Source organism: Salvelinus fontinalis, chromosome 14, assembly GCF_029448725.1.
Source record: "Salvelinus fontinalis isolate EN_2023a chromosome 14, ASM2944872v1, whole genome shotgun sequence".
Lineage (NCBI taxonomy): Eukaryota > Metazoa > Chordata > Actinopteri > Salmoniformes > Salmonidae > Salvelinus > Salvelinus fontinalis.
In genome coordinates, this window is record NC_074678.1 from 26,004,903 (window position 1) to 26,028,763 (window position 23,861).

Here is a 23,861-nt window from a genome sequence, read left to right on the forward strand (position 1 = left end):
TTAAAAACAGAAGAACGTTTATTAATTATGAGTAATATGAATAACATTCCACCACGAGAGGGCGCTTTGGTCATTTGACTACTTGGCTATGTTATCTACCTAACGTTTGTTTTAGAAATGACCAACGTAGCAGTTATGATGCATTCTAGATGAGTACTAGATGTTTGTCAGGTTTGGGTGAGTAATATCACTGGTGCTCTCTGCACTCTAACCACAAGCATCCACTACTGTACTCTCTCAGTCCGTACTAACTGTCCTATGTGTATCCCTGTCCATATTGACTGCTCTCTCTCTGTCTCTTTCTTTCTCTCTCTCTATAGTGCAGCCCTTTCCCCCTGCTGTGTCCCAGGTAGAGTGCTGGTCGCTGGGCTGTAATGTCAGGGTGGAGGGAGCTCAGCTCCTGGAGGTCCAGCAGAGAACCGCCCAGGGACCAGGACCATGGATATTACACCCACACACCGTAAGAACCACTGTCACACATTCACCCACGCACTGTAAACATCACCTGCCATATAGGGAACTGACTGGGTATTGACCATTATACACACACAATCCAATGCTGCTTTGCTAGATTTTGAGTTGCAGAACCGTTGCAAGACACAACCTCACATGTAAGATTTGTACCTAAATCACAAGACCTCTCGGCTGAGGCAGATTTGACTGGGGTTTGCAGATGCCTGCCTCCTGCTGTTCCGAGATGCTAGACTGCCAAAGCCAGTCAGGCATCTACATGTCTTCACTTTTTAGTAGTCCTCTCATGCCTTGGCAGCCCCCCACATGCAAGTCTTATGATTGTGTAATAATTGTTTAATAAATGTGTGATACATGTCTTATAAAAGTAATACTGTGTTCTGACTGCTGTGCCTCACAGGCAGGTTCAGTGTGGAACCAGTCCATTGTGTCTCTGCAGCCCTACACAAAGTATGAGTTCCAGGCCAGGGTCAGACTGAGCCATAGGAGAGGCATCTGGAGTGACTGGAGCCAACCCGTCTCTAACTGGACACAGGAGGAGGGTAAGAACACTAATACTGCACTGTGTGGGTGATTTGTTGGTCCTGCAGATGGCCTTTATAGACGGGTTGGTTGTTTAGCAACAAAGCTGAACGTGCGCAACTATTGGGCAAAACATACAGGGTTGGTTTAGATTGTTGACAACATGTTAACTATACTTTGTCTCCAATGTTTATTGAAAGCATGAATAAAGTTTCACAATATGCACTTGTTGTCTAACAAAATACACTGAACAAAAATATAAATGCAACATGCAACAATTTCAACGATTTTACTGAGTGAAAGTTCATATAAGGAAATCAGTCAATTGAAATAAATTTATTAGGACCTAATCTATGGATTTCACGACTGGGCAGGGGCACAGCAATGGGTGGGCCTGGGACGGCATAGGCCCACCTACTTTGGATCCAGGCCCAAACACTGGGGATCCAGGCCCAGCCAATCAGAATGAGTTTTTCCCCACAAAAGGGCTTTATTACAGAAATAAATACTTCTCAGTTTCATCAGCTGTCCAAGTGGCTGGTCTCAGACAATCCCACAGGTGAAGAAGCTGGATGTGGACGTCCTGGCATGGTTACACGTGGTCTGCGGTTGTGAGGCCGGTTGGACTTACTGCCAAAATCTCTAAAACTATGTTTGGTAGCTTATGGTAGTGAAATTAGCATTCAATTCTCTGGCAACAGCTCTGGTGGACATTCCTGCAGAAAGTCAAAACTTGAGACATCTGTGGCATTGTGTTGTTTGACAAAACTAAACACTTTGGAGTGGCCTTTTATTGTCCCCAGCACAAGGTGAACCTGTGTAATGCTCATGTTGTTTAATCAGCTTCAGCTTCTTGATATGCCACACATGCTCACTAACAGGGATGTAAACAAATGTGCGCAATTTTCTTTTTAGCAGTAAGCTTTTTTGTGCCTATGGAACATTTCTGGAATCTTTTATTTCAGCTCATGAAACATGGGGCCAACATTTTACATATTGTGTGTATATTTTTGTTCAGTAAACATCGTTACAGTTGCTGGCTAGATACATAGAGAATTTTAGCAATATTAGCGTAGACGTGACAAGACATGGTATCCATGGTATCCAGAACAAGATAAAACTAACAAACGAGCCACTTACGATTCCCCACATGGCAGTTTCTTGTCATTGTTGCTAGCTATATGGTCATCCAGAATCACAACAACACACATCCTTCTGTCCCACTGAAGTGTGCGGATCGTTTTCGTGACGTTCTCAGCTAACCCATCTATAGCAGAACCAGGGATGTTATATACGCCTGGTAACTGGTGTTTTATCATATATCTCTATCAGTAACAGATTCAGTTGACATGTGTCACTTTATTAATGATGCCCTTTAGCATACTGTACTGGTTGGTTGTGACTAAGTTATTGTGCAGTTTTGTGCCACAGAGTATGAAAGAAAGACAGTAGAAATCGGTTTGAACATGATGAGGGGGAAAAGAGGATGCTCAGGGAAAGTTTCAGTCTAGTTTAGATATAGTTTATCCCTCCACACACCTGCATATAGAGCACAATCAAAGGTGAACCCTGTCTACAAGTCAACCGTTTCCTGTGTGTAGAAACCATGATTTATATTAAACTGAGTTGTATCACAGAGATGTTGTCTGATAAGCTTGTCCCTCTCCATACCTACACATACACCTACACTCACGTAGAGCATTGTGAAAAGTGCATCTAAGGTTTAATCTGATCCCAGGCCAGCAGATTTCAGGTGTTTCTGGAAACACCTCATAACATAGTGTTCATCATCATACTGAGAGGAACAACAAAGTCTCCTTATGGTCAATACTAAGCAGGATCATATCGTATAATGATTGGTATCACACATATTAGAATTGACCTGTACTGTATAATTTATCATCTGGCAAAATATGGTAACACTTCCTTCATTCAGTGAAATGACTTCATTCATTTACTGTGAAACAACACTGTTCTTCATTTCATGCGTTGTTTTACCGACCAGTACTTATCATGCAGAAGTAGAAGATGAAAAAATGATGTCGCTTGGGAGTATTGAGACAGTCTTTAACTTTGAGAGTGTCTCTGCACCTCTGAGCACTATCAACCACACAATCACCCTGTAGGAGAGATAGTCACAGTGTGGTAGCCTCACTATAACCTCACCTCCCTTCTCTGTCATCACTCATCTGCTCTGTAAGCCACATGCCCCACTGCTGTGCGTATTTGTGTTGGTGTGTGTGTGTGTGTGTGCACGCCGCAACCAAAATCCCCCCTCTCTCACTTCCTGATCATCAAGGGAGGAGTTTATTTTTCATTGAAGAAAAAGTAAGATATGGAACGATATGAAAAAACATTGAACGACACACATTTTGAAACTTAACAAGACTAGGCATGACAGGTCAACATGTATCATATAGGACGATGAAACATAAAACTCTTAACTCCCCATTTTGTAATTATGAGGATGAGCAGCTACCCACTAATCTTGATGACATTATTCTGGTGAAATACATGAGAGAAATACATGAGAGATACATGAGAGAAATACATGAGAGAGATACATGAGAGAAGTAGATGAGAGAAATACACGAGACATTGTTTGCTTCTTGGAGGTGGACACCTCGTTTTTGCCATAATTTATGGGAGATGCTATCAGCTCTTTTGGAATACCAAGAATTTGACATAACCCAGATAAGCACCTCATGCCAGAGAAGCCTTTTAGTAGCACATCTCAATTATACTTGATGATGCTGTGTTTGTCCTCTGCTGATTTACAGGATGCAGATCACATCAGTCTGGAGCTATGTGTCACTTTGGGTGGCAGTGTATTATTTGACGCAAAAACGAAAAAATTATTGTTTCCAGGAAATATTAGTCATGTCTGAGACACATCCTTGTTCTGAGGAAAACATAATGAAGGTTGTCAGATGATTATCAAAACACAAAATAGGCTGAAGGCTGATGGCTATCATAATGACCTTGTACATACAAGCTATGTACTTAATGGATAGAATAGGACTTTATTGATGCCAAACCCCCAGACATCACACAAATACACAGAAAACATTTTGGGAGTATACATACATTTTGGGAGGACACGGGGTCAGCCACAGCTAACTGTTGCAATGAATAAACGGTTTGTATGCTGTGCTCTTTTACAGCACCTGCCAAGGCCCTGGATGTGTGGTACACAACCTCCAACTCTCCCAACAACTCCATCACTTTACACTGGAAGGTGCGCATTCAAAGAGATGTCTTAATATTGTCAGACTCTCTCTCTCTCCCATATGGGAAAGAAATACTTTAGTATACTGTAGTTTTACTATATTTATCTACTATAGTATTCACTGTGGTGTTTTTGCACTCTACTTTTTTTTTGTGTGTAAAAACACTACAGTTAATACTGTAGTATTTACAGTAGTGTTTTTGTGGACATGACTGTTCTGTGATATTTATGATGGGACATTGATACCGGTACTCCAATGCTTCAATGCAGTTTTCAAAGCACTACTAATCCAACACAATGTACCGATGCTCATTTCAAAGTATCATTATTGCTTGATCAATGACGCCCGAAGCTTTGTTTGATCACATGGTTTTTCAAACTGTGGTTTGCAAAATGAGAGATCCCACAGATTTTGTCATGGTTACGGTGCTTTCTTCGATTCCAAGTTGCTTTCAAACCCCAACCTCTACTGGAAACCATACTTATAATGTACAGGATTTTGTGATGCTGTGTCATCTGAATGGCAAATAAGCAGGTAGAGTCGGGGACCATAGAACAGGGAATCGGGCCGAGTCCTGGCAAAGGCTTATTATTTAGAAAATTGTTTTTATATGACACCACACTTGGCACATTATTGTTCAAACTATTTGTTTTATTTAGTATGGTATAAGCGTATGTCTTAAGCATCCTAAATAATGCGATACTTTAAGTTTTTGACAGCAACTTGTAATGCTAAATTATAGCTAGTAGGCTTTTAACACCCGCAATGAAAATCTGTGTCAAGGAGATTTTATGAATATTGTGGGAAAAATTTCCATATGGACATCCTCGCTGCTTTATATTGCTAATCAGCAAATGTCACTTATAAGTAATGAATTGGTGAAAGCCCCAAAGGCTTCAGAAAGCCTCTGTTTCCCATCACTAGTATTTACTGTAGTGTTTTTGTTTTGTACATATACACTGAGTGTACAAAACATTATGAACACCTGCTCTTTCCATGACACAGACTGACCAGGTGAATCCAAGTGAAAGCTATGATCCCTTATTGATGCCACCTGTTAGATCCACTTCAATTAGTGTAGATGCTGCGGAGGAGACAAATTAATTGAGGATTTTTAAGCATTGAGACAATTGAGACATGGATTGTGTATGTGTGCCATTCAGAATGTTGAATGGGCAAGAAGACAAAAGATTTAAGTGCTTTTTAACGAAGTAGTGTCAGGTGCACCGGTTTGTGTTAAGAACTGCAACCCTGCTAGGTTTTTCACGCTCAACAGTTTCCCATGTGTATCAAGAATAGTCCATCGCCAAAAGGACATAGAGCCAACTTTACACAACTGTGGGAAGCATTGGAGTCAACATTGGCCAGCATCCCTGTGGAACGCTTTCAACACCTTGTAGAGTCCATGCCCCGACGGATTGAGGCTGTTTCTGAGGGCAAAAGGCGGGGGGATGCAACTCAATATTAGGAAGGTGTTCTTAATGTTTTGTACACTCAGTGTATATGTTGTTCGTCATAAAATATGGTGTCTCTAGTTCTATCTGAGTAATTAGGAAAAAAAGTGTTACTTTCATCCTGTTTCTGTCCTAAACTGTAGCCTTTTTTCATGTGAGTGTGTAAAACTTTTCTCCGCTAGCTCCGCTACATTAGGTAAAGGTCAAACTCAGACCACTTCCGAGAGGGGACATCCCCCCCCCCCCTAACCTCACGCCATAGGTGTGAGAGGCTCCCTTCCCAATGATGTGTGAGACTGAAACCTGGGCCAGACACGTGACAGTTTCAGTTTACAAGAAACAGAAACGACGAGCAGTTTAAAAGAAATGATAGATCCCTTACACACCTCTCATCTCTCATAGCATGCCTTCTTAGCTGCTCCTGGGCAATACAATAAAGTTGAATTAAATGTTAAGCTAACACAAGGGTAGGGGCATGTTGATATAGAAACAGTCAGACTCTAGGGGAGAATCTCAATTGCATACTCCTCTCTCGTTGCCTCGTTCTCGAAACCCATTGAATGAGAAAGCCAGAGGTCTCTCTCCTCTGACCTTCTCCTCCAATGGATTTTGAGAAGGAGAAAGGAGACACGAGGAGTATGCAATTGAGATTCTACCTTGCTTTAGGATTCTATGCTGGGAAACAGAAGTGGGATGAAAACACTGATAGCCAATCCTATCACTGCATCATTTGTGATTGTTGCCCATGGAGTGGGCCTGTGTTTTATATGTGGTTCTGAATCTGATTGCAGATGCTGAGTCACACAGAGGCCAGAGGGAAGATCAGGGGTTACAAGGTGATAGTTCACGACAACCTGGCAGGGAAATCTGAGAGCAACACCTCCATTAATCATATTTCAGGCCTGTCCTGCTCTCGCTGTAATGTCACTGTCTACGCCCTGAACTCCAGAGGTTCCTCACCCCCTGCCCATGTCACCATTCCCCTCAGAGGAGGTAAGGCATCTCCATTTCCTCTCCGTTTCCCCCCCTTTTCCTCCATCTTCCTATTCAAGATTCAGACTCTCCAGAAAAGTGAAAACTATAAATGCAATAATTTGTTCCACTTCTTTGAGTTAAAAGACAATTAACATTTAAAAACCACATAGATATAAATGTAACATCCAATTGACCATAGTTGACAGGGAAGGGTGACTGCTCTACTGACAGTGTCACACACTCCTCTCCCTTCACAGCCCAGCCCCCTCAGAATGTAAAGTGTAGAAATCACAGTAACCACAGCGTCACCATCTCCTGGCGGAGGCCTGTAACTGCAGGAGCAGCCAGTGGGACAGGGGATGGGGCAGTAAGTGGCTACCTGCTGGAATGGTTCCCTGTTGGAAGACAGGTGGAGAAGCTCAGGTGGAAGAGACTGGGTCCTAATGAAACCCATACTGTCATTAGAGGTACGTGTAGCGGACGGATGGCCAACTTAGCATTGCATTAGATCTTATTGGATCCCTGAGTGATGACACAGCCAGTTGATCCCTCCTCTTGCTCTCATTCCCTCTCTCTCTCTCGATCTCCACCCCACCCACTGTCTCTCTTGTGTGTAGATAACATTATGCCGTTTGAGTGCTATGAGGGAGCAGTTTATGCTCTGTATGAGCAGGCAGTGGGCAGGGCCCAGTTTGAAAACTTCTACACCTTGGAATTAGGTAAGGAGACAGGAGATCACACTTTTTTCGAAGGTTTCACATCAATGGAACAGTGCCAGAGTTCGATTCCTATTTGTGGTATGATTGTGTCCTCTAGTGCCTTCCGCGGGTCCATCTGTCCATCAGCCGGTGGTGGAGGGGGACAAAGTGACAGTTTCCTGGTCAGAGGTCCCTCAGGGACACAGGTGGGGCTGTGTCATCAACTACACCATCTATGTGGAAAACTCAGAGGGAAAAGACGTCGGAAACTACGGTATGGGGAAGAACTATTAAACACAAAGTGCATTGTGTGTGTGTGTATACTGTGTTCATGGCCTGTGGTTTTGTTCTAGTCTGCAGAGCATCAGAGAGGTCCTTCACCATCAGGGACCTTCCCCCTGAGTACTACCATCTATGGGTGGCCGCATCGACTGCCTCAGGACAGGGCCCCAGAGCCAGACACTCCTTCCTCATCAAACCTCAAAGTGAGTATAACGAGAGAAAGAGTGAAAATAATCTGTTTCTCAGAATAATCTGTCTGAAACACTCTCAGGATTATCATTCCAGTTATGTGAAGTGTTACAATAAATACAGAATGCTTATGTTTATACTGTATAATGTTTACACTGTGTGCTTATTATGTACCAATGTAGGTTTGCTTTCAGACAGCTGGCTTTATACCATGGTCCTGGTAGGGATCACCTCCTTCCTGGTGTTCTTTGTCCTGCTGTGCCTGTACCAGGTCTCCTCGCTACGACGACGGTAATACATTAGGAACAGGAACAGCCTCTAGTCCTAATGGGGAGTCACTAGACAGCAATACTGGAATGAAATGGAAATATTGATTGACCGTGTTATTAACTGTGTGCTCTGTTCCTGACTCACTGTGGTTCTTTTCCATGTTCTCTCCTCCTCAGAGTCTCAACACTCGTCCACTGCCTCATGCCAGATATCGTCCCTGATCCTGCCAACAGCAAATGGGCAAAGGAGTGTGCCAAAGAGAAGGTACGTGCACGCAGACGCCCAAGTGCACACATGCAAGCACGCACACACAAACAAACACACTCTGAATACTTCATTTGGATCCACAGTGATACATTAGTCTGACCCCTTCCTGTCTTCCCCCAGGGTGAGTTGACCCTACACCTCTACCTCAGTGAGTCTAGTGTCAGTGAAGAGGAGGAGCCAGACACTGTGGAGGTCCAGGAGCTGCCTGAGGGCAGTTGGAGCTCATGGAACCCAGCACAGCGCACTGATATCTCCGGAACTCCAGAGGGTGCTATTCACCCCTCCTTACACCTCCTCTTCATGCCCCAGCAGATCCCTGCAACAGACCCGTCAACAACAGCCTACTTCCAGAGCTCCTACCTCAAGAGCTTCTCCCAGGAGTCAGGCTCCTCAGGCCAGACACAGGATTCCCAGGGAACAGATATGACTGTCGACTACATCTCAACACACGTCCTAGAGGGCAGAGAGGAGAAGGAAGAGGAAGGTCTGGATGTGATGGGATTCTTCTCCTGTCCGCAGAACCCCCTGAGTCCGTTCATGAACCCTTTGGTGTCTTTCGGAGGGAAGCTGACTCTGGATGCGGTCAGGATCGACTGCAGTGAGTTCTTAGACTGATGGGTTAGACTGATGGGTTAGACTGATGGGTTAGACTGATGGGTTAGACTGATGGGTTAGACTGATAGCCATATAAAATAACCCAAGGAGCAGGCTGTGTGAAGAACCTGTGTAATCTCAGTGTATCATGACTTTGATTCTCACTAACCAACAATCATTATAAACAGTTATATTGCATTACAGTACAATAGTACACTATCTATCAGAGATGGGAGACTACAGACCTCGGGGTCCATAGTGGTGTAACACTTTTTCACCATAGCAAACACTAATTGCATTCTAAACTGAAGATGTTGATTTTTGGAGTCAGGTGTAAGCTGGGGCAAAAGTGTGTCATCAATCTGGCCCTCGAGGACTGGAGTTGCCCATCCTAGATCTATGTCTTGGATAACACAAAAGGTCAATACAATACAACACAACTCACCTGTCACATTTCCCCCAGTTTACAGGGACTGTAAGCAATGAGCTTTTGTGAAATAAACCATGGGAGTTATGTAAAGTGCACTATGAGTTCATATCTGGAAGTGTATTTATTTTTTTCACAAAGAGATAGTACTGGGATATGCAGGGTCAGCCTTAGCATAGAGTCATGGATCCTTGCAGAGAGTACAGGTGCTCTATAGTGTAAATTTAATATTGGGGATTATTAAACCCTAGTGAGTTTAATACATTTAATATAGGGGATTATTGTGATGAGAAAAAAGGAGACTGGAGATGCTAGAGAGGTTAGACTTTTATTAGTTATTTGGGGTCTTTGAATCAGTTACATTTCGTTATCAACAAATCTGCCTGCATCTCAAATCGACAGTTAATCAGAGAGCAGCAAGAAGCAGAAAACACAACCAACCTGCGGTGAGCAAACAGGCATGTATTCTGAGAAGAAGAAGAGATAGATATTAGGATACAGATTACAGATGCATCAATGTTTTCAAATAGTTGTCTCCTATTTAGCTTTCAAACATGATTTACAATATTGTTTAACAGTGGTTTGTTATACACAAAAAGATATGTGAACTCTTTAGAATTAGCTGGATTTCTGCATAAATTGGTTTTAAAATTGTATCTGATCTTCATCTAAGTCACAACAATAGACAAACACAGTCTGCTTAAACTAATAACACACAAACAATTATAATTTTGATGTTTTTAATGAACACACCGTGTAAACATTGACAGTGCAGGTTGGAAAAATTATGTGAACCCTTGGATTTAATAACTGGTTGACCCTCCTTTGGCAGCAATAACCTCAACCAAATGTTTTCTGTAGTTGCGGATCAGACCTGCACAACGGTCAGGAGGAATTTGGACCATTCCTCTTTACAAAACTGTTTCAGTTTCACAATATTCTTGGGATGTCTGGAGTGAATCGCTCTCTTGAGGTCATGCCACAGCATCTCAATCGGGTTGAGGTCAGGACTGACAGGGCCACTCCGGAAGGTGTATTTTCTTCTGTTCAAGCCAATCTGTTGTAGATTTACTTTTGTCTTTTGGGTAGTTGTCCTATTGCATCACCGAACTTCTGTTGAGCTTCAATTGGCCGACAGATATCCTTACATTCTACTGTAAAATGTCTGGGATAAACTTGGGAATACATTTTTCCGTCGATGATAGCAAGCTGTCTAGGCCCTGAGACAAAAAAGCAGTCCCAAACCATAATGCTCCCTCCACCATACTTTACAGTTGGGATGAGGGTTTGATGTTGGTGTGCTGTGCCTTTTTTATCTCCACACATAGTGTTGTGTGTTCATTCCTTCCTTCCAAACAACACAACTTTAGTTTCATCCGTCCACAGAATATTTTGCCAGTAGCGCTGTGGAATATCCAGGTGCTCTTTTGAAAACTTCAGATGTGCAGCAATGGTTTTTTTGGACAGCAGTGGCTTCTTCCATGGTGTCCTCCCATGAACACCATTCTTGTTTAGTGTTTTACGTATTGTAGACTCGTCAACAAAGATGTTAGCGTCTTCCAGAGATTTCTGTAAGTCTTTAGCTGACACTCTAGGATTCTTCTTAACCTCACCCATTTTTATGGAATGGTCTGCCTACCCATGTGAGAGACGCAGACTCGGTCTCAACCTTTAAGTCATTATTTAAGACTCATATCTTCAGTAGGTCATATGATTGAGTGTAGTCTGGCCCAGGAGTGTGAAGGTGAACGGAAAGGCACTGGAGCAACGAACCGCCCTTGCTGTCTCTGCCTGGCCTGGTTCCCCTCTCTCCACTGGGATTTTCTGCCTCTAACCTTATTACAGGGGCTGTGTCACTGGCTTACTGGTGCTCTTCCATGCCATACCTAAGAGGGGTGCGTCACTTGAGTGGGTTGAGTCGCTGACGTGGTCTTCCTGTCTGGGTTGGTGCCCCCCCTTGGGTTGTGCAGTGGCGGAGATCTTTGTGGGCTATACTCTGCCTTGTCTCAGGATGGTAAGCTGGTGGTTGAAGATATACCTCTAGTGGTGTGGGGGCTGTGCTTTGGCAAAGTGGGTGGGGTTATATCCTGCCTGTTTGGCCCTGTCCGGGGGTATCATCGGATGGGGCCACAGTGTCTCCTGACCCCTCCTGTCTCAGCCTCCAGTATTTATGCTGCAGTAGTTTATGTGTCGGAGGGCTAGGGTCAGTCTGTTATATCTGGAGTATTTCTTCTGTTTTATCCGGTGTCCTGTGTGAATTTAAGTATGCTCTCTCTAATTCTCTCTTTCTCTCTTTCTTTCTTTCTCTCTCTCTCTCGGAAGACCTGAGCCCTAGGACCATGCCTCAGGACTACCTGGCATGATGACTCCTTGCTGTCCCCAGTCCACCTGGCCGTGCTGCTTCTCCAGTTTCAACTGTTCTGCCTGCGGCTATGGAACCCTGACCTGTTCACCGGACGTGCTACCTGTCCCAGACCTGCTGTTATCAACTCTCTAGAGACAGCAGGAGCGGTAGAGATACTCTCAATGATCGGCTATGAAAAGCCAACTGACATTTACTCCTGAGGTGCTGACTTGTTGCACCCTCGACAACTACTGTGATTATTATTATTTGACCATACTGGTCATTTATGAACATTTGAACATCTTGGCCATGGTCTGTTATAATCTCCACCCGGCACAGCCAGAAGAGGACTGGCCACCCCTCATAGCCTGGTTCCTCTCTAGGTTTCTTCCTAGGTTTTGGCCTTTCTAGGGAGTTTTTACATTTACATTTACATTTAAGTCATTTAGCAGACGCTCTTATCCAGAGCGACTTACAAATTGGTGCATTCACCTTATGACATCCAGTGGAACAGCCACTTTACAATAGTGCATCTAAATCTTTTAAGGGGGGGCGGGGTGAGAAGGATTACTTTATCCTATCCTAGGTATTCCTTAAAGAGGTGGGGTTTCAGGTGTCTCCGGAAGGTGGTGATTGACTCCGCTGCCCTGGCGTCGTGAGGGAGTTTGTTCCACCATTGGGGGGCCAGAGCAGCGAACAGTTTTGACTGGGCTGAGCGGGAACTGTACTTCCTCAGTGGTAGGGAGGCGAGCAGGCCAGAGGTGGATGAACGCAGTGCCCTTGTTTGGGTGTAGGGCCTGATCAGAGCCTGGAGGTACTGAGGTGCCGTTCCCCTCACAGCTCCGTAGGCAAGCACCAAGCGCCAGTGGAGAGAGCGGAGGAGCGGGGTGACGTGAGAGAACTTGGGAAGGTTGAACACCAGACGGGCTGCGGCGTTCTGGATGAGTTGTAGGGGTTTAATGGCACAGGCAGGGAGCCCAGCCAACAGCGAATTGCAGTAATCCAGACGGGAGATGACAAGTGCCTGGATTAGGACCTGCGCCGCTTCCTGTGTGAGGCAGGGTCGTACTCTGCGGATGTTGTAGAGCATGAACCTACAGGAACGGGCCACCGCCTTGATGTTAGTTGAGAACGACAGGGTGTTGTCCAGGATCACGCCAAGGTTCTTAGCGCTCTGGGAGGACACAATGGAGTTGTCAACCGTGATGGCGAGATCATGGAACGGGCAGTCCTTCCCCGGGAGGAAGAGCAGCTCCGTCTTGCCGAGGTTCAGCTTGAGGTGGTGATCCGTCATCCACACTGATATGTCTGCCAGACATGCAGAGATGCGATTCGCCACCTGGTCATCAGAAGGGGGAAAGGAGAAGATTAATTGTGTGTCGTCTGCATAGCAATGATAGGAGAGACCATGTGAGGTTATGACAGAGCCAAGTGACTTGGTGTATAGCGAGAATAGGAGAGGGCCTAGAACAGAGCCCTGGGGGACGCCAGTGGTGAGAGCACGTGGTGAGGAGACAGATTCTCGCCACGCCACCTGGTAGGAGCGACCTGTCAGGTAGGACGCAATCCAAGCGTGGGCCGCGCCGGAGATGCCCAACTCGGAGAGGAGGATCTGATGGTTCACAGTATCGAAGGCAGCCGATAGGTCTAGAAGGATGAGAGCAGAGGAGAGAGAGTTAGCTTTAGCAGTGCGGAGCGCCTCCGTGATACAGAGAAGAGCAGTCTCAGTTGAATGACTAGTCTTGAAACCTGACTGATTTGGATTGAGAAGGTCATTCTGAGAGAGATAGCAGGAGAGCTGGCCAAGGACGGCACGTTCAAGAGTTTTGGAGAGAAAAGAAAGAAGGGATACTGGTCTGTAGTTGTTGACATCGGAGGGATCGAGTGTAGGTTTTTTCAGAAGGGGTGCAACTCTCGCTCTCCTAGACACCGTGCTTCTACACTTGCATTACTTGCTGTTTGGGGTTTTAGGCTGGGTTTCTGTACAGCACTTTGATATATCAGCTGATGTAAGAAGGGCTATATAAATCAATTTGATTTGATTGTGCATTCTGCACTATGCTCTTGCAGTCATCTTTTCAGGATGGCCACTCCTAGGGAGAGTAGCAACCGTGCTGAAATTTCTCAATTTATAGACAATTTGTCTTACCATGGACTGACTTTTAGAGATACTTTTATAACCCTTTCCAGCTTCTGACATCTCTTTTGTTTGAGGCATGGTTCACATCAGGCAATGCTTCTTGTGAATAGCAAACTCAAATTTTGTGAGTGTTTTTTATGGGGCAGGGCAGCTCAAATGAATATCTCCAATCTCGTCTCATTGACTCGACTCCAGGTTAGTTGACTCCTGACTCCAATTAGCTTTTGGAGAAGTCATTAGCCTAGGGGTTCACATACTTTCCCCAACCTACACTGTGAATGTTTAAATGATGTATTCAAAATAGACAAGACAAATACAAAAATGTGTGTGTTATTAGTTTAAGCACACTGTGTTTGTCTATTGTCGTGACTTAGATGAAGATCAGATCAAATGGTATGTAAAATCTATGCAGAAATCCAGATATTTCCAAAGGGTTCACCTACTTTTTCTTGCCACTATATACAAAATGGATGTATTCGTTAACAAAACACACTAGCATTCGCACCATCAAATTAAAATCAATTTAATTATTGTATCTTCAGTTCAAGATCTTTTAAAGACCTCAATATCCAATAATAATCTGCAGTAGTGAGTTAAGCAAGAAAATATAGCCTAATAATGAAATACACCAGAGTTAGGGAAGATATATGGCTCTATAGTTGATGTGAAAGTGGTTTAGGTGCATTGAAGTAAAATCACTTAATTTATGAGTACATTTATACAAAGCAAAGAGTATAATCAGAGATGAGAAGATAATGAGAACCGCCAGAAACGTAACAAGAGTTTTGTAATTGCCTGAAGATAAGTAAATATATTATGCTGCACAGGAGGTTTGTCTAGTGATCAAGACAGCCACCTCCAGATTATACATGCCTCCCAACAGTGGGTTCACGTCTAGTTTGTATTCATTCAAGAGCTTATCATTCTCTAACTTTAGTTTAAAACCGGGCTGAGTTTCCAGCTAACATATGGAATACTCTTACGATGGTCATAACAAGGATAATTTAGCTATTTGATTTTGAATTTTAGAACTCCTGTAGGTATATATACAGTTGGGAGAACAAGTATTTGATACACTGCTGATTTTTTCAGGTTTTCCTACTCACAAAGCATGTAGAGGTCTGTAATTTTTATCATAGGTACACTTCAACTGTGAGAGACGGAATCTAAAACAAAAATCCAGAAAATCACATTGTATGATTTTTAAGTAATTCATTTGCATTTTATTGCATGACATAAGTATTTGATCACCTACCAACCAGTAAGAATTCCGGCTCTCACAGACCTGTTAGTTTTTCTTTAAGAAGCCCTCCTGTTCTCCACTCATTACCTGTATTAACTGCACCTGTTCAAACTCGTTACCTGTATAAAAGACACCTGTCCACACACTCAATCAAACAGACTCCAACGTCTCCACAATGGCCAAGACCATAGAGCTGTGTAAGGACATCAGGGATAAAATTGTAGACCTGCACAAGGCTGGGATGGGCTACAGGACAATAGGCAAGCAGCTTGGTGAGAAGGCAACAACTGTTGGCGCAATTATTAGAAAATGGAAGAAGTTAAAGATGACGGTCAATCACCCTCGGTCTGGGGCTCCATGTCCAGGCCAGTCTGAAGTTTGCCAGTACAACCCCAAGAACACCATCCCAACCGTGAAGCATGGAGGTGGAAACATCATTCTTTGGGGATGCTTTTCTGCAAAGGGGACAGGACGACTGCACCGTATTGAGGGGAGGATGGATGGGGCCATGTATCGTGAGATCTTTGCCAACAACCTCCTTCCCTCAGTAAGAGCATTGAAGATGGGTTGTGGCTGGGTCTTCCACCATGACAACGACCCGAAACACACAGCCAGGGCAACTAAGGAGTGGCTCCGTAAGAAGCATCTCAAGGTCCTGGAGTGGCCTAGCCAGTCTCCAGACCTGAACCCGATAGAAAATCTTTGGAGGGAGCTGAAAGTCCGTATCGCCCAGCGACAGCCCCGAAACCTGAAGGATCTGGAGAAGGTCTGTATGGAGGAGTGGGCCAAAATCCCTGCTGCAGTGTTTGCAAACTTGGTCGAGAACTGTAATCTGTAATTGCAAACAAAGGTTTCTGTACCAAATATTAAAGTTCTGCTTTTCTGATGTATCAAATACTTATGTCATGCAATAAAATGCAAATTAATTACTTAAAAATCATACAATGTGATTTTCTGGATTTTTGTTTTTGTAACGCTCGTCTTCCTCCTCGTCTGAAGAGGAGCAAGGATCGGAACAAAACGCAGCGTGGGTTGAATACATAATAATTTTAATAATAATAACGAAGACGAAAAAAACACTTGAACAAACTACAAAATAATAAACGACGTTAACAGACCTGAACTTGAGAACACATAAAACATGAACGCACGAACAGGTAGGAACAAACGAACGAACGAAACGAAACAGTACAGTGTGGTAAAACAAACACAGACACAGCAACAATCACCCACAAACAAACAGTGAGAACAGCCTACCTTAATATGGTTCTCAATCAGAGGAAACGTAAAACACCTGCCCCTGATTGAGAACCATATCAGGCTAATACAATGAACCCAACATGGAAACACATAACATAGAAGTCCCACCCAGCTCACGGCCTGACCAACTAAACAAGGCTAAACAAAGGAAATAAGGTCAGGAACGTGACAGTACCCCCCCCCCCCAGGTGCGGACTCCGGCCGCAAAACCTGAACCTATAGGGGAGGGTCTAGGTGGGCATCTGTCCACGGTGGCGGCTCTGGCTCTGGACGTGGCCCCCACCCCACCATAGTTAATCCCCGCTTCCATGGCCTCCTTTTAATGGCGACCCTCCATATCAACCCCACCGGACCGAAGGGCAGCACCGGACTGAGGGGCAGCACCGGACTGAGGGGCAGCTCCGGACTGAGGGGCAGCTCCGGACTGAGTGACGGCTCTGGCAGGTCATGGCTGGCTGACAGCTCTGGCAGGTCATGGCTGGCTTACGGCTCTGGAAGGTCATGCCTGACTGGCGGCTCTGGCAGGTCATGGCTGGCTGGCGGCTCTGGCAGGTCATGGCTGGCTGGCGGCTCTGGCAGGTCATGGCTGGCGGGCGGCTCTGGCAGGTCATGGCTGGCGGCTCTGGCAGCTCCTGCCTGGCGGGCGGCTCTGGCAGCTCCTGCCTGGCGGGCGGCTCTGGCAGCTCCTGGCTGGCGGGCGGCTCTGGCAGCTCCTGTCTGGCGGGCGGCTCCTGACTGACGGACGGCTCTAGCGGCTCCTGACTGACGGACGGCTCTAGCGGCTCCTGACTGACGAACGGCTCTAGCGGCTCCTGACTGACGGACGGCTCTGAAGGCTCAGGACAGACGGGCGGCTTTGAAGGCTCAGGACAGACGGGCGGCTTTGAAGGCTCAGGACAGACGGGCGGCTCAGGCGGCGCTGGGCAGACGGGCAGTGCAGGCGGCGCTGGGCAGACGGACACACCTGTAGGGAGGAGACGGAGAGACAGCCTGGTGCGTGGGGCTGCCACAGGATCCACTAGGCTGGGGAGACCTACAGGAGGCTTGGTGTTAGGAGGAAGCACCTGAAGGACCGGGCTGTGGGGGAGCACTGGAGCTCTGGTGCGCAGCCTTGGCACCACTCCCCCAGGCTGGAATACTACTCCAGCCCGGACCCTCCAGAGTGCAGGCACAGGTTGAACCGGGCTGTGGGTGAGCACTGGAGATCTAGTGCCTACTACGCGCACCTCTCCCTTAGGCTCCACTCCCACATTTGCCCGGTACGAGTGGAGCGCAGGCATTGGACGCACTGCACCCTCCCAGCGCCCCGGAGACACAGCACGCAGAGCCGGCGCAGGATACCCTGGACCAAAACTGCGTACCGGAGACCAGACGCGCTGAGCAGGCACAATACGCCCTGGCTGGATGCCCACACTCACATGACACTTTCGGGGGGCTGCCCTATAGCGCACCGGGCTATGGGCACGCACTGGCGACACCGTCCGCTTAACCGCATAACACGGTGCCTGACCAGTAGCGCGCTGCTTATGATAAGCACGAGGAGTGAGCTCAGGTCTGCTACCTGGCTTAGCCACACTCCTCTTTAGCCTCCCCCCCAAAATTATCTGGGGCTGCCTCTCGTACCTGTCGCGCTGCCGTGCTGCCTCCTCATATCGCCGCTGCTCAGCTTTCGCTCCCTCCAGCTCAGATTTCGGGCGACGATATTCCCCAGCCTGTGCCCAGGGTCCTTCTCCGTTTAAAATCTCCGCCCATGTCCAGGAGTCCTGAGATTTTGGCCGCTGCTGCTGCTGCTGTTGTTGCCCGTTACCACGCTGCTTGGTCCTTTTGGGGTGTGTGATTCTGTAACGCTCGTCTTCCTCCTCGTCTGAAGAGGAGCAAGGATCGGACCAAAACGCAGCGTGGGTTGAATACATAATAATTTTAATAATAATAATGAAGACGAAAAAAACACTTGAACAAACTACAAAATAATAAACGACGTTAACAGACCTGAACTTGAGAACACATAAAACATGAACGCACAAACAGGTAGGTAGGAACGAACGAAACAAAACAGTCCCATGTGGTGCAACAGACACAGACACAGCAACAATCACCCACAAACAAACAGTGAGAACAGCCTACCTTAATATGGTTCTCAATCAGAGGAAACGTAAAACACCTGCCCCTTATTGAGAACCATATCAGGCTAATACAATGAACCCAACATAGAAACACATAACATAGAATGCCCACCCGCTCACGTCCTGACCAACTAAACAAGGCTAAACAAAGGAAATAAGGTCAGGAACGTGACAGTTTTAGATTCCGTCTCTCACAGTTAAAGTGTACCTATGATAAAAATGACAGACCTCTACATGCTTTGTAAGTAGGAAAACCTGCAAAATCGGCAGTGTTTCAAATACTTGTTCTCCCCACTGTATATAAAAATAATTACTTGATGAAATATTGTTTTTGGTCTTACTGCTATTAGCCCATAGAAACGCATTGAATAACATATTCATATATGGCAAAACTGATAGTCAAAAAATAAATCAAAAGGTAGTATGTTTTGAAGTGTCTGTCCTATATTTGGAGATTTAAGAAAGCTCTGGAAACATACTGTACTGTACTTCCATATCATAGAGAATGATAGGGTCTCTATTGGCCAAAAGTGTGATAATGTAACAGATTTAGTTATGTTTCCACCTGCTAGTGCAGAAATTTGTATTTAATGTTTATGTATTCTAATTGGTTGGTTTAAGTCAGATATCAATAATGTGTCATTGGTTACGCTTACAGATAGAGGGAAATCGCAAACTTAAATTCTTCCCAGTCTGATATTGATATTGTCAGGTTTTGGCCAGGATTGTTCAGGTTTTGATCACTAGATGCCCCCATTGCGCCTTTTTGAACCTTTTGTTTTTCCCTTGTTCTAGTTATTATTTGCACCTGTGCCTCATTTCCTTGTAGGTATTTAAACCATTAGTGTTCCTCAGTTCTTTGCTCTGTGTTTGTATGTTAGCACCCAGCCCCAGCCATGCTGTGAACATTTATTTCTCTAGTTGGATTTTCCTGAGGTACTCTGGTTTTGTTCTTGTTTATTTTTTGATTATTTTTTTGAGGTTTGTCGAGATGTAATGGGCACATTAGCCCCTGCTAATATAGTGTTACAGATTCATGCTATCAACAGCCATCAATATAATCAAGCCGGAGGGGATGGCTGCTGTTTTACGGGCTACTGACCAATTGTGCTATTTTGTGGAGGGGTTTTCAATTTTTTTTGTAACTTATTTTGCACATTGTTTCTGCTACCGTCTCTTACGACCGAAAAGAGATTCTGGACATCAGAACAGCCATTACTCACCTCGAACTGGACGAAGATATTTTCTTTAATGAGTCTGAAGTGAAGGATTTACTGCTTATGGTAGATAAATTACAAGATGATGTTCTAATACTGTTTATGCATCGAATAGCTATGATGAGTACTCTCTCATCTATTTCTGTGGGACTGAGTTGGGCCTCTGGGGCTTGAGCTGATAATTTACCTACAACTGGCATTCCATAGATAAGATGTGGTGGGTGTAACCGAGATAGAGAGAGCCTGGAGGAGTAGAACAAAACACCTTATTGTTCCTAAGCATCCTGTAATTTGGGTTTAAACAACACCAGGTGCAGATAACCACCAAATGAACCCAAAGTGGCTTGTGATGCCCCCAATCTGCATGGGAGGAGTGGAACCAGCCATGACTAAGCATTCTTAGTGTGAGCTATATAAGAACCAGGATTCCTCTGTAAAGGTTAAGCTCTCGACAACACACTCAAGAGTGTGGGGTCGACAGTTTCATTATTGCAATAATTAATCGATATGAAATAAAGATGATTGTTTGAATAATTGTCCAAGTCTCTCTCAGTATACATGAATTTCCACAACATGCTGCTCCCGAACCAGGACCACATCCCTGACATTCGCATGAAGAGGAGACGGAGATACAGAGACCGCAGATCCGAGTGCCTTGTGAGAATTTGTTTGCAAGTGCGTAACCCGCCTCTACCATCCTTCCTATTGGCCAACTTGCAATCACTGGAGAATGAACTGGATGAGCTCCAATCAAGACTATCCTACCAACGGGACATTAAAAACTGTAATATCTTATGTTTCACTGAGTCGTGGCTGAATGACGACATGGATCTGGATTTTCTGTGCATCGGCAAGACAGAACAACTTCTTCCGGTAAGATGAGGGGTGGTGGTCTGTGTCTGTTTGTCAATAACAACTGGTGCGCAATCACTAATATTAAGGAAGTCTCAAGGTTTTGCTCACCTGAGTTAGTGTGGTCTACAGCTTATCATGAGGTTCTCTATCTACCAATCAAGTATTTTCGTAGCTGTCCATTTACCACCACAAACCGATACTGGCAATAAGACCGCACTCAACCAACTCTATAAGGCCATAAGCAAACAAGAAAATGCTCATCCAGAAGCGGCGGGGACTTTAATGTAGGGAAACTTAAATCCATTTCACCTAATTTCTACCAGTGGGGGAAAAAAACTCTAGACCACCTTAATCTACACACAGAGACGCGTACAAAGCTCTCCCTCGCCCTCCATTTGGCAAATCTGACAATAACTATATTCTCCTGATTCCTGCTCACAAGCAAAAACTAAAGCAGGAAGTACCAGTGACTCGCTCAATACAGAAGTGGTCAGATGATTCGGATGCTAAGCTACGGGACTGTTTTGCTAGCACAAACTGGAATATGTTCCAGGATTCATCCAATGGCATTGAAGAGTATACCACATCAGTCACCGGCTTCATAAATAAGTGCATCGATGACTTCGTCCCCACAATGACCGTATGTACACATCCCAACCAGAAGCCATGGATTATATGCAACATCTGCACTGAGCTAAAGGCTAGAGCTGCTGCTTTCAAGGAGCCGGACGCTTATAAGCAATCCCACTATGCCCTCAGATGATCCATCAAACAGGCAAAGCGTCAATACAGGGCTAAGATTGAATCCTACTACACCGGCTCTGACGCTCGTCGGATGTGACAGGGCTTGCAAACTATTATGGACTACAAAGGGAAACCAGCCGTGAGCTGCCCAGTGACGGGAGCCTACCAGACAAGCAAAATGCCTTCTATGCTCCTTCGAGGCAAGCAACACTGAAGCATGCATGAGAGCACTAGCTGTTCCAGACGACTGTGTAATCACGCTCATAAGGCCAACATTCATAAGGTCACAGGGCCAGATGGATTGCCAGGATGTGTACTAAGAGCATGCGCGGACCAACTGGCAAGTGTCTTCACTGATATTTTCAACCTCTTCCTGACCGAGTCTGTAAAACCTACGTGTTTCAAGCAGATCACCATAGTCCCTGTGCCCAAGAACGCCAAGGTAACCTGCCTAAACGACTACCACCCCGTAGCACTCACGTCTGTAGCCATGATGTGCTTTGAAAGGCTGGTCATGGCTCACATCAACACCATTATACCAGAAACCCTAAACCCACTCCAATTTGCATACCGCCCCAACAGATCCACAGGTGACACAATCTCAATTGCACTCCACACTGCCCTTTCACAGCTGGACTAAAGGAACGTCTATATGAGAATGCTGTTCATTGTCTACAGCTCAGTGTTCAACACCAAAGTGCCTCAAAGCTCATCACTAAGATAAGGACCCTGGGACTAAACACCTCCCTCTGCAACTGGATCCTGGACTTTCTGGTGGGCTGCCACACTGATCCTCAACACGGGGTCCCTCAGGGGTGTGTGCTTAGTCCCCTCCTGTACTCCCTGTTCATTCACAACTGCGTGGCCAAGCACGACTCATGTAGGTTTTACAGACTCGGTCAGGAAGAGGTTGAACATTTTGAACATCTTGGCTCTCTCTAATTCTCTCCTTCTCTCTTTCTTTCTCTCTCTCGGAGGACCTGAGCCCTAGAACCATACGTCAGGACTACCGGGCATGATGACTCCTTGCTGTCCCCAGTCCACCTGGCCTTGCTGCTGTTCCAGTTTCAACTGTTCTGCCTGCGGTTATGGAACCCCTACCTGTCCCAGACCTGCTGTTTTCAACTCTTAATGATCGGCTATGAAAAGCCAACTGACATTTATTCCTGATTATTATTTGACCATGCTTGTCATTTATGAACATTTTGAACATCTTGGCCATGTTCTGTTATAATCTCTACCCGGCACAGCCAGAAGAGGACTGGCCACCCCTCATAGCCTGGTTCCTCTCTAGGTTTCTTTCTAGGTTTTGGCCTTTCTAGGGAGTTTTTCCTAGCCACCGTGCTTCTACACCTGCATTGCTTGCTGTTTGGGGTTTTAGGCTGGGTTTCTGTACAGCCCTTCGAGATATTAGTTAATGTACGAAGGGCTATATAAAATAAACTTGATTTGTTTTGACTCCAACACCATCATTAAGTTTTCCTGACGACACAACGGTGGTAGGCCTGATCACCGACAACAATGAGACAGTGTATAGGTAGGAGGTCAGAGACCTGGCAGTGTGGTGCCAGGACAACAACCTCTCCTTCAATGTGAGCAAGATAAAAGATTTGATCGTGGATTACAGGAAATGGAGGGTCGAGCACACCCCCATTCACATCGACAGGGCTGTAGCGGAGTCGAAATACCAAGTTTCTTGGTATCCACATCACCAACAAACTATCATTGTCCAAACACACCAGGACAGTCGTGAAGAGGGCATGACAATGCCTATTCCCCCTCAGGAGACTGAAAAGATTTGGCATGGGTCCCCAGATCCTCAAAAAGTTATTCCGCTGAGGTGGCGCTGGTAAGCAGCAACATGTGAAGATGTGTTTTCTTGGTGCTCGTGTCCAGGGCGAATAATTTACTATTAATACTTCACCAACACCTCCCCTACCGCGTTAATTTTCCTGACACATCTCGTATGCATGGATTTTTAGACAATCTGGACATCCCCTGTCTCATTTCAGATAAACAAACTAACATGATTAACTCAATAAGTGATGCTGAAGCTACTCGGGCAATTCGGTCCATGCAGAGCGGTAAAGCCCCTGGGCCTGATGGCTTCCCTATTGAATTTTTTAAAGCATTCTTCTCTAAACTATGACCTATCCTCAGCTCAATGTACAATGAAGTCCTTTCTAGTCAGAAACTGCCCCAGACACTTACCCAGGTGACTATTTCGGTTTTGCTTAAAAAAGAACAAGAATTTCTAGGCCTAGACTGTGGCTCATACCGCCCTATAAGCCTTTTGTGCTGCGATTATAAAATTCTCACTAAGGCCCTTTAGAGACAGTGATTCCAAACTGGATTTATCTCAGGTATTTAATGTTCTTTATTTTGCCCACTCAACTCGACAGCCAGAGGTCATCATCTCTCTTGATGCTGAGAAGGCTTTCGACCGGGTTGAGTGGGAATATCTATTAACAATACTAGAGATTAGGGTTTGGCCCATCATTCCTTTACTAGATTAAGATTTTGTACTTGTCCCCAGTGGCCTCTGTTCGCACCAAC

The 23,861-nt window shown here is 45.2% G+C and overlaps 1 protein-coding gene across 1 annotated transcript in view; it reads left to right on the forward strand.

The window, feature by feature from the left end:
- il12rb2 (interleukin 12 receptor, beta 2a) overlaps nucleotides 1–9,483 on the forward strand; it is a 15,307-nt gene extending 5,824 nt beyond the window's left edge. The window contains exons 6-16 of the mRNA XM_055861075.1: nucleotides 321–460; nucleotides 872–1,013; nucleotides 4,158–4,231; nucleotides 6,469–6,670; nucleotides 6,910–7,119; nucleotides 7,270–7,371; nucleotides 7,469–7,624; nucleotides 7,704–7,835; nucleotides 8,004–8,112; nucleotides 8,268–8,355; nucleotides 8,479–9,483. Of these exons, the coding sequence (XP_055717050.1) occupies nucleotides 321–460; nucleotides 872–1,013; nucleotides 4,158–4,231; nucleotides 6,469–6,670; nucleotides 6,910–7,119; nucleotides 7,270–7,371; nucleotides 7,469–7,624; nucleotides 7,704–7,835; nucleotides 8,004–8,112; nucleotides 8,268–8,355; nucleotides 8,479–8,973 (1,850 nt within the window). The 3' untranslated portion in view covers nucleotides 8,974–9,483. The remainder of the gene's footprint in view (nucleotides 1–320; nucleotides 461–871; nucleotides 1,014–4,157; nucleotides 4,232–6,468; nucleotides 6,671–6,909; nucleotides 7,120–7,269; nucleotides 7,372–7,468; nucleotides 7,625–7,703; nucleotides 7,836–8,003; nucleotides 8,113–8,267; nucleotides 8,356–8,478) is intronic.
- Nucleotides 9,484–23,861: the final 14,378 nt, after the last annotated feature.